The 11981-nt window shown below is 41.8% G+C and overlaps 1 protein-coding gene across 1 annotated transcript; it reads left to right on the plus strand.

Moving 5' to 3' along the window:
• Positions 1 to 635: 635 nt before the first annotated feature.
• LOC134446908 (arrestin domain-containing protein 4-like) lies at positions 636 to 11519 on the plus strand. The gene is made up of 9 exons (XM_063196199.1): positions 636 to 804; positions 1000 to 1288; positions 1495 to 1564; positions 1945 to 2092; positions 3213 to 3315; positions 4380 to 4636; positions 8094 to 8253; positions 10346 to 10527; positions 11263 to 11519. Exons 1-9 carry the CDS (start codon positions 775 to 777, stop codon positions 11305 to 11307), a joined length of 1284 nt encoding a protein of 427 aa, XP_063052269.1. The 5' UTR covers positions 636 to 774; the 3' UTR covers positions 11308 to 11519.
• The last annotated feature ends 462 nt before the right edge of the window (positions 11520 to 11981 follow it).

Below are 11981 nucleotides of genomic sequence, written 5' to 3' on the forward strand. Positions count from 1 at the left end.
ATTTTTTCTGTTTATACCAAACAACTCCTGTAAGCACACATGTTATTCTTTTTCTGTATAATGCCAATGATAATAATATAATTAATAATAATTGTAATTATAATAACAATAAAGGTCCTGACTCATATATACAACAGTATGAATTGTGTTATGCTTTCTAAGGTTTCCACTCCATAGTCACTGCTTTGCTTTGCTTACAGACTTAAATCTGACCACATTTGAGGTGGTAATCTTCAGCCCTAAACAATGACCTTTCCTGCGCTATCTCCTCATCACATCATTTCTATGGAAACGGAGGAAAGCGCTCGAATATGTGCATCAGCTGTCCACGTGGAGTATAACAACATTTCAGTGGTCATGTGTCACATGCTGGCCAACCACAGAGCGATTCACGTGCAAGAGCTCATTTCTCATTGGAGGAACTGGTTGTATCACGCCGAGTGCTAAAACCCCACAGTCAAGGCATGTGCGTCTGTGGTCACGGATAGCCACAAGAATTTGCCCAATCGCTGTACAGCTTTGGTTCAAACGTTCGGCCCATAACTTTGACTGTCAGGTTATTGACCAATCGTTTGCCTGTGCTCGGTATGTGGGAGTGGTTTTACTGTTCCCAGTCTGCAGTAATGGGGACTGAATGGGAGGGAGTGAAGGCATGCGTTTCTAGAATGTGGGAAATGTGCGTTGTAACCTCTCCTAATTTATTACCGTTGTCTATGGTCGGTCACGGAGTTCGGAAGTCAAGTTAGCATCTATTGATTGTATCGTGTTCGTTTTATGATTCATCAGGGAGACCACTGGGTTAAGGTAAGAAGTCTTTCCCCCATAAATGATATTCCCGTGTGACAGACTCTGTAGGCCTACTATCGCTGATTGGATAAAAGATTCAGCGTGCCAATCGGTAGCAACGCCTATCGCATTCTTAAAAAAAATATGATCTGGTTGTTGACAACGCTTCTCGTCCTATTTGCATAACGCATTACCTTGCTGTGTTTCCCGCAGTTCAACATGCATCACGACAGAGTGAAATCTTTGGACATTATATTGAGTAACGAGGAGAAGAGTGGATACTGTCCTGGAGAAACCGTGTCTGGACACGTTGTGGTGGAGGTTTCTTCAGTGACAAACATCACATGTCTTCGGTTAGAAGTCCGTGGGCTTGCCCAGGTCTGCTGGAATGAGGGACCGCAGCGAGAATGGCTCAGGTCATCTACCAGGCCATCTTTGGCCCAGCAGGTCAAGGCAGAAATGGACTGCCTCTCCATCTCCCAGGCCATATGTGAACCAACAGGTATAGCAGGTTCTTTGCATGTCCCCCTAGAGTAATCTTAAAGATGGCTGTGTAGCCTACCTCACTGTTCATGGCTTGTAATTCTTTCTTTGCAACTTTGAAGCATAGTGTATGTTTTATGACAAGTGCTGAACTTTCAGCAATAGCGCTGCTTGTAATTTGTGTGTGTTAATCCTACTACTGTACTGTTCTGTGATTATAACTAGATTCAACAGGTGTCATCAGTCTCAACGCAGGACGCCATGAGTTTCCCTTTCAATTTGAACTGCCTTCAAGGTGAGCAGGAGTCTGTTATCGAACCCTTACCATAAACAGACAGGCTTGATTAGAGGTGTATGGTTCATTTATTGGAAAATAAGAGGATGTGGCCCATTGCTTTTACTTGTGTGTGTGTGTGTGTGTGTGTGTGTGTGTGTGTGTGTGTGTGTGTGTGTGTGTGTGTGTGTGTGTGTGTGTGTGTGTGTGAGAGTGAGTCAGCAAAAGAGCGAGAGAACATAATCTACAGGTGTGAATTTAAAAGTTAACTTTGTGTAGTAACCAAACTTGTCCATGTTTTAGTATGTACAGTATGTGCTCCCTCTCCACCATAAAGCCTACCATGTTGTGTGTGAATGCCACCATGAGACCCATGTGCCCCTCTGTGCCCTGTGTGACAGACCCCTGGTGTCCTCTTTCTGTGGGCGGTATGGCCGAGTACGGTATTGGATAACTGCCCTGCTGCATAGCATTCACCATCCCCAGCACAGCGTCAGCAAAGATTTCCTCGTCATCGACCACGTAGATGTGAACTCTCCTCTACTGCTGGTGAGACCAGTGGCATGTGGTTATGACAGTGTTTGTAACAGCATGGGGCATGTACAGAATTTGTGCACAAGACTAGACGCACATACTGTACATTGTGATGACACAAGACACATGTGATTATGACGACATTTGTTACGGAAGGGGGCACATTTGGCATATGGCTAGGCACGCTACGTGTGCACATTATGACTGTCGAATAGCATGTGGTCTTTTTACAGGAGTTTTCAACAGAACTTGTAAATCTCAGCAACTTTCAATTTGAGGAATTGGTGACAACCTGTTGCAGAGCTGGTCGTTAGACCTGGATAGTCTGTCATAACACAAGTATTGACTCATGGTCAGGTTTAGTCTGTTAGAAGGATTGGCAAATGAACAAGTTACTTTTGATGGCACAGAAGAACTGCTCACAATGCACACAGTCAGAATCAGTTTCTGTGCAAAAGTATGTAACCATTTATTTCACAAATAATACACATTAGTGTACGTACTTCTACATTACTTATCATATCCCGAAGACAGAAGTCATTGTTGTTTTTCATATCCCACTTTTGCTACAACACAAAACAAGCAAAACAGCCAGCGTTTTTGCCAAAAGTATTTAAGTAGTATTTAAGCCTTAAGTATGAGGTGCCCTCTAGGCAATATATCTTATTCTAAAAGTTTATACATACATTATTTTTTTGGCCTACATACATTTTTTTTACACATGCAAATAAAATGCTTGCACAAACTAATAAAACATTGTTTGCGTAAACCTTTAAAAACACATTTCTGATATATTGCCTTGGGTGCACCTCATACTTAAACACTACTTAGGCTGTAGTACTACTTAAGAGTTTTTGGGAAGCAGCCCAGTCAGTCATGACATGAAGTATTATTTACTGCTAATGCTATATACAGTTGTAGGAAAAAGTTTGTACACCTTTGGAAATTGACCAATTAAAATTAAAATGTGAGAAATTCTGAAGGATGTAGAAACTTGTTCCTCCAAGGGCACATGTATCAGCTCGCTTTCAAGATTTGGGAAAGATTGTGCAACTTCCAAGAAGGAGGCCCTGTGTTGACAAGATAACCCACAAGAAGTTGGTCTGTTGTGTGACCGTGTCTTTGTCTCTGGCAGTGTCCGCTTTCTAAAAACGGGGAGAAGATGATCGGTGCCTGGATCTTCACGTCTGGGCCGATCTCTCTGAAAGTCAACATCGAGCGGAAGGGCTACTGCAATGGTAAGGAGGAAGTGAGAGGAAGGAGGTTGCCCAAAATGGTGTCACAACAACAGTTGTTATTGTGATACTGTACCAGCTGCATCGGTGTGACGTCAACAGTTAGGTGTTGAATAGATTACTCATCGTAACAAATAAGCAATATCAGGAAACGGCTGACTCATCTTAGTAGATCATGATGAATCAAAACAATAGTGGAAATTAACATAAGAAAATAAATCTTTCCATTCTCATGTGGATTTTTTATTTTTTTTAACAAAAAAAGAGTTCTACATGTAACCAGCTAACAGATCTCAAGTGTGATGCATGATATGCATATGACATCATAGGAGGGAAAGCTGGGAAAACTACAAGACACTGTTATAATTAGTCATTATTTCAGGCTTTCTGCCATGCACTGTACCTGGATTTTGTGATACTGTCCCATTTCTGGAAATCAGCTCATATTACACATCCCCTTGAGTTAAATGATTAGGTTTTACCTTTCCCCGTACTTTCAACCGTTCTCTGAGTACAGTAATGCAAATTTTACCTCCAAGCTAGCAGTTAACATTGACTCCTATGAGACCAGTTAGCTGCCGGCTGGTCTCATAGGACTCAATGTTAACTGCTAGCATGGAGGTAAAATTTGCACTGCCATACTCAGAGAACGGTTGAAAGTACAGGAGAAAGGTAAAACTCAATTATTTAACTCAAGGGGAGGTGTAATATGAGCTTATTTCCAAAAATGGGACAGTATCACTGAAACAGAATCAAACAAATCCTAACACAATGCACAGTGTGTGTGCCTTCCTTTTTGAACCCTCTCTTTTACTACATTTCATTACATTACATTACATTACACTCAGAAGCGAATTACAGGTTATCCAGGGTATTGGTTACAGTCACTGGAGCAGTGGGGACATGTGCCTTTCTCAAGGGCACTTCAGCCATGGAGAGGGAGGAAGATGGATCGGTATAGTGTGGGGAATGAACTTGCAACTCTGTGATCTACAGTCCATCTCTCTAATCATTATATCATGGCTGTCATGGTGGCCTTTCTTCTTCTTCTCATCATCATCCCCCAGGTGAGTCCATCCCTATCTATGCGGAGATTGAAAACTGCTCGTCTCGACTGATTGTGCCGAAGGCGGTGATCTACCAGACGCAGAGTTTCCTGGTAGGGGGCCGGACCAGGTGTTGCCGGCAGGTGGTGGCTAGCGTCCGGGGCAACCACATCCCATCCGGATGCTCCGATTCCTGGAACGGGAAAAACCTGAAGGTCCCGCCCGTCACCCCCTCCATCCTCAACTCCCCCATCATCCGAGTCGAGTACTCGCTAGCGGTGAGTATATAAATGACATTACATTACATTAAACACTTTATCCAAAACTACTTATAAAAGGGGACATACAGTAGACACCAACAAAGTTTTGAGAAATATAGAGTAGAGCGATACAGCACAAGTAATGCAAGCAGTACGGAGCTCAGCAATATAAAAGTTGTTGTGAGTGGAATGTGGAATGTACGTAAAACTCTTATACCCTCTATGGCACTGACCTCTTCAGAATCTAGATCTTCCCTGGTCTAGCGGTGAATATACTGAAAACGCTATGATGAGGGGGACTGCAGATGTAAAGGAACTGTACATTTGCCTGAGGCTAACTCAGTACAATACAATACAATGGCAGCGTTCATGCTTGAAATTTGTGCATGGTCCATAATAGGTGAAAAAAAAACTACAGCCTGCTGCGTCATAGAGATAAGGCTCTTTAGTGAGTAGTAAACGTCTCTCCTGTCCTAGACCTTTGTTGTGCGATGTAAAGGCCTGTGGGAAATGTGAAAAAGAGCAGTTGTCATCAGAAAAGTTGTGGTCTCTGCAACATCTCTGCACGCATACTCTGTGGCCAGATGGTAGTAGGGTAAAGTGTGTATGACTGAGTGGTGATGATGAGATGTAATACGTTTTGCCTACCTTACACATCGTTGGTTATAAAGGCTGTGGATACTGCTGATCTATTAAATTACTTTCTAGCCCATATAGAGTGTTATATTTCATTCTCTATCTGCTACTCTATATTAAGTCTTATGTTGTCTCTATTTCACTGTATCCCAGGTTATCACCCAGATCACTGGGAAAATAATGTGTCTTTTTCTATATCCATTACTTTCTAGCCCAGGTGATTACTCTTTCAGATTATAATGATATATTATTTTTTATTCTTAATCTATTACTCTCTAGGCCAGGTGATCAGCCAGATCCCTGGGTCAGATTTATCATGCCTTCTTAAGCACAGATCTGTGAATAAAGTGTGCGTGCGCTCATTCCTGTGCAGAGTGTGGGATTTTTGAACGTGAACTTGAACATAGAAATGAGCCTAAATATGCGAACATCTACGACCATGTGTGTGAGTGAAAATAATCTCTGCCCTCTCGCCAATGCTTCATGTGACACATCAATCTACATAGAGGGTGGTGCTTTAATATTAACTTGCCATTTAAAGAGGTTAATACAATACAGTGCTGTGAGAAAGTATTTGCCCCTTTAATTATTTTTTTTAACTTTTATGCACATTTGTCACATTTAATCGTCAGATCATCAAACAAGTGTAAACTTTAAAGAAGTGTGTGGAAACATGTGTAGTTGGTCATATCGGACCAATGACATCACACTGCAATCCATCAACATTCAGGAGTAGGTTATGATCAAAATATTTGGCATGCTCAGACTTAAAAAGTTTACAAGGTCATTTCCAAATCCAGTCCAAACCATGTTGAGAGCCATTGTCCACAAATGGAGAAAGCATGATGCCATTTCTAAGATTGGCTGTCACACAAAAACTACCCCAAGAGGACAGTGACGGTGAATCCAAGAGCTGAGAAAGGAATGCAGAGCAACATCTTACCAACTGGAGGTGTTACTTACCTTAGAAAATGAAAGTGTTTATGACTCAACAATAAGAAAGAGACGAGGCGAACATTGCATGCATGTCAGAGTTCCAAGGCCAAAACCACCTAAATATTTTTTTCCCCTCAATAAATTAAATTGACACATGTTTATTTGTTGACGTTAGAGTTATCTCTATATCTACCATTTCAAATTTCCTTGATCTGAAATGATTCAGCATAACAAAGATGCAATAAAATCTAAGCAGTAAGTAAGGAGGCAAATGCTTTTGCACAGCACTATATGGTTACTCGGAGGCGTTTGGGGATGCAATTTACCCAGAGTGTGTGCGTTAGGGGTGGGCATAGATTATTTTTTTTAATCTAGATTAATCTCACTGTAATTATGAAATTAATCTAGATTAATCTATATCAAAATGGCTCATTCAGAATAGGCACGCTAGCGAAATAATGCCAAAAAAAAAACCTTGGGGTTTCTTAAGACAGATGGCGCATTAGACCAGAGCTCATCTTTTTTTTCCAAAATGCATCTCATCTTCAAAAATGGTTATGTTGATACTTGGTGATGAACAAAATCACTGCAATATGTGTAAAGGGTGTCCAATATGTTAGGAAGTATTTACAGTTATAAAATACTGAAATTTCAAAATGAACAGCGCTATAAGTTGTAGAGGCAAATACAGATAAATCTATCAAACATTTAGGCTATTTAAAACAAATTACCTCAACAATTCAGCATTTCTAATAGAGAGAGAGAGAGAGAGAGAGAATCTGCCACTGACAGCAGCTCCTTTAAGAGAGGGAGGAGCTCTGCGCGCAGACTAGGCACAGCAGCCCTCAGCAGAGCCAGGCTACTGGCTAACTAGAACCTGCAGCACTGGCACGGCGGTTTGGCCTAAACCTGACAGTTTTCAGAGTTAGAACGCCAGAGCAGTTACAACTCGAAATGAATTCAGTTTGCAAAAAAAAAATCAAGCGCGACAACCGCGAGGATTATTACCGTTTGACATGAGCATAGCCTATCTCACTGAGTCGCAAATGTGCGCGATTGCAACACAAACATTCAGTGAGAGTAGTATTGACAGTTTCAGTTTGACAGTCTTCAAAATCCATATCACACATGGAATGTTTTGCAATTATGGCACAGGCGAGATTTCTGGAAGTTGTTTAGGCAATGTGTTCCATGCAATGCGTGAGGAAATGTAGGCTATGTCGGGCTGGTAGCCTACTCACACACAATAATGTCTCTCTATGCTTCACCTCAAACAATAACGTCTCTTTAGTCTACCACTTATGAAAAAGCACTCAAACAACACCTACCACGGCAGAGGGATTAATGTATTCAGCATGCAAACACTTCATATTTAGTAGGTCTGCTGAAGCAACAGGTGGAGAGGAGAAACGACTGGAGCGCAGTCTGAACGCGTCTGTCAATTAAATGCTATATGGTGACGTGCATACCCAAACTCCAAACCTATATTTTGAGAATAGATTAACGTGCGATATTTTCTTTGTCGCGCGATAAGAGTCTCACATTATCGCAGCACGTTAACGCCGATAACGGCCCACCACTAGTGTGCGTGCTAGTAAGCCTACAGTGATATGGAAGGTGTGAGATTTATCATTGCAGAGGTGTTTGTGGGAACAGTCAACGCACGTGCTGTACTTCGAACATTCTAAATCTCACTAGAAGGAATTCATTCTATGAACTGATCGTAAAAGAGGCACCTGGGATAGTAATATGTGTATGATATTATATTATATTATTATTGAGCTATAGTATTAACATATTAAATCTTATGTTGTCTCTATTCCTTTGTATCTAGTCTGATAACCCAGATCATGGGGAGAATAATGATATATTCTATTCTCCATCTCTTCCTCCTGTATCCTAGGTGATAACACAGATCCCTGGTGCCCGTAAGCTGGAGGTGGAGTTGCCCATTGTGGTCGGCAGTGTTCCCTACGACGACTTCAGCAGAAGCTCTAGCATCAGTAGCCAGCACAGTGCAGACCTGAGCTGGCTCACGCTCACACTACCAGAGCTGCCCGAAGGTGAAGACACACACACACACACACACACACACACACACGCACACACACACAGGATAATACACCTGAGCTGGCTCGTGCTTTAACTGACAGAGGTGCACGAAGGTGAGGACACACACACACACCGTGACCAGCAGAGTGTCTGAATAAAATGATTGTATCACCTTATCAAAGTTGACCTGACTGAAAGAAAGCCCACACAGGAAATATTTAGGTAGCATTTAAAATCTGTGAGCAGATAGAGTTTATTGTTTAGCGGCCAGAGAAGTTACTGCGTGGAGACGGGAAGTATTCCACCCAGTAAGTTCTAAAGTGGATACAAAAGGCAACCCTATTTAAAGATTTCTCTCTCCACAGTCCATGGTGTGAGCTTCTTCTGTGCACGTGGGGTCCCGCATGGCCAGATGCTGTCCATTGTCTTGTTGTCCAGCGTATGCAATTTCATATTTCGTTGTTCAGCAGCCTTGTGACCACACAAATTAGATGCACATGTCTCCAATATTGAGTGTCCCGTGGCCCATTACAGAAAAGCTTACACACAAGAATATGTCACTAGGACTTCCCCAGCCAGACCATAATAATAAAATGAGAATGTAATATAAGAATAGTAGAAGATTAAGAAAACTAAGATGAGGTTATATTTTCATAACAACATGAGCAGTGAATCTTTTCACAAGTATCTATTGATTATGGATTATGGGCTTCTCTGTCTATTCCAGACAGCCAAGTAAATAAAGCTACGTTGTAAGTTGCAGATTACTTCCCCAAACCTACTCGTGTTTCCAACATAAAACTCTGTTTCATATCGGAAACTCATTTGACATTAAAACATTATAAACTTGGAAAAACTAGCCGTTTGGCATATGATATCATTTTTTGTTAATGTTTCATAGTTGGTTTGACAACAAGGGTTATTTTTTAAGATATACATTCATCAGATGAGTATTGTGAATGTCGAATGTACTATGTCCCATGTAGAACTGGTTTTACCCAAGTAAACAGTACATGAGTGTGGAGGACAGAGCAAAGGGTGCGAGTGTAGAGAAATGATTTGCACCGACGGACTCCCTGTAGGTTGCAGGCAACTCGGGCTGTGGGTTTAGCAGGGGGTCACTAAGTATGAGAAGGGGTTAATTGAACTTCTGGTGGAAGTGGGGTGGAAACCTTTAACCATGATGTCTTAATTGAATGGCCGTAAGCTTAAAGATTATGGGTCATGCGCATACTTGCTTTGATGGTAAATACTTAAAAATGAGCTTCAGGTGACCGTGTTTTTGTTCCCTCCTAAATCTGCCCTTGGACAGGAGAAAATGTCAAGCAGTCTTAAGTGTTCTCGGTGTTTGTCACTTTTGTCACATCTGAGACAAGCTAGGCATGTCTCATGGCAATACAGAGGTTGAGTTGGCGTTTGAGAGAACAAGAAAGACAACACTGTACAAGTGTGACAAGACTGTAACCTGGAGACTGATTGGCATTTGTTGAACAGAATTATTTTTATTTTGATTATGTATGTGTTCCAAAAATTCTAAACTAAGGATTCACTTTGATCTGCATTTTTATTTTTTATTATCCATTGTAGCTACAACTCCATTTACGCCTAAGCAACCTGCCGTGTGGCCTATGAATTCAAGTATGCTTGAGGCAGACTGTCTATGGCGTTTCTGTTGAAGGTTAATCTTTAGGCTATTCTGCCTTGACCTAAGTATGTTTCTCATTGGTAATACTAAGGTCAAGGGCCACTACAGGTAAATCCATATATCACATACGACTTTGTCAGTCGTTCGATTTTGTGCTCTACTGAACAAAGAGGGTGTTTTGGAAGAGAACAGGACACCACATGCACACGCAACTAAACAAACAAGTTGCCAGAAGTTCGTTAAAAAGACGTAATCCCCTTTGTGACTGGGGGATTTAGGGGAGGGGGAGTCTCGAGTACTCCCCAACTGCACTATGCTTGATTTAAGTGTCCTTAAGATTCGTTAGTGAATGCCTGCTCAGATCATATGATGGCTCCCTTTTGCTTGTTTGTTTAACCTTTCGTGTGACCCCATGACCCGTCTGACCTCTTGCCTTTTGTTTCTGCGCCATTGTCCAGCTCCACCCAACTATGCCGACATTGTGACTGAGGCCGAGTTTGAACAGCACGTCCCCTCTTCCCCCTCCTCCTCCTGTCCCTCCCACCAGCACCAGTGTGAGGAGCTGGAGAGGCAGTTGGGGAGGCCCCTCTTCGCCTACATGCAGGAGTTCAGGTTTCAGCCCCCTCCGCTCTACTCCGAGGTATGTCTCAGAAAGGGGGTAGAGTGTTTAAGATACTGTACTTCCTCACTTTATAGCCTGGGCCCTAATAGTACCCTGCCTCTTTTAGTAACCTGTTCTCAAAATGTTACACTTTGCAATACCAAGCTTTTCTGACTTAATTGACATATTCTAATGAACTAATTATACATTTAGTTACTGTAGGTTAGTTCTTACTCACTAAGTGGAGTGGGAATCTGCTCTTGCTGGATGAATTTGATGTTTGTTTCCCTGCCAGGCACTTGCATATCCAGTGGCTTGATGTTTTTTGCACTTTGGAGAACAATTGCTACAACTATGATGTGTCTGTTGATAGTATGTCTTACTCGTTTACAAAAAAAATGCAAATGTTTTGTTATTATTAGGTTATTATTTACAAAGTGTTACAAAGTGTAAAGCCGTTTACCGACTGTAATTCTATAATGTTACCAAAATGTTTTACAAAATAAAAGCCAGCCTCTTTTTATATACTGAATTGCAGCTGGTGTCAAATATGACCGTTTGTTGTTGTTGTTGTTTGTTTGTTTTATTGTCTTTAAACTTGTGGCCTGTAGCTATTTGTTGCCTGGTCCAAGCTATTTTTTTGTTGATATCATCCTCTGGGTATTATTTGAGGAAATACGGTATATTCTGTATATTCATCTCACATTGAGAGAATGTAGAGAGATGTACTTGGACTTGAGTTGACTCTCTCTTTGTTTGTCCTTTCTGTCGCAGTTGGATCCCAATCCACTAGCCGCCAATGGATGTTCAAGCACCTGAGTACACGTGCCTTCCACTGACAAGCAGGGGCGCCAGACTGGCCTACAGGCAAGATGGAGTCTAGTTTGGTTTAGTGGCCATCACTGTTTTGTAGTCTTAATAATGAGAAATCTGAACACAGGGATCATTGAAGGCACTTTATGCACATTTAAAACACTATCTGTGGTTTACGCAAAGTGATTCACAATGGATGCCTTAAGAACAGAAAAACTACAATACAGTCGGTCCCCCTACAATGCACACCCTTTACCGAGGTAATGCCACGTCATCCACCTCGGTACGTACCGGGCCTAGCTGCAGTGTACCCAAACAACCGCCGGGTGGCACTTGGGAGCGCTCGCTATAAAACGCTTTAACCCACGTGGTAGTCTCTCTCTCTCTCTCTCTCTCTCTCTCTCTCTCTCTCTCTCCCATATCCTCATCTCCTCTCTCTCTCTCTCTCTCTCTCTGGCCTACAGCTTACCTATTGCAGCGCTCCCGTTTGAGCTTGGACGTCCAAAATGTTTATTACCATATGGAATATTTTACGATGCTGACGGCATATTAATATATGCTCATATTCACCAGCACGCACCGACTCAGCGGATAACAACATGCCTATAAATTGTGTGAGAACACCTCCAGGAAGTAGGAAGAGTCATAAAAAGAATAGCCTAAATAATGTAATGAATTTT

This window comes from Engraulis encrasicolus, chromosome 4 (genome assembly GCF_034702125.1).
Source record: "Engraulis encrasicolus isolate BLACKSEA-1 chromosome 4, IST_EnEncr_1.0, whole genome shotgun sequence".
Classification (NCBI taxonomy): Eukaryota; Metazoa; Chordata; class Actinopteri; order Clupeiformes; family Engraulidae; genus Engraulis; species Engraulis encrasicolus.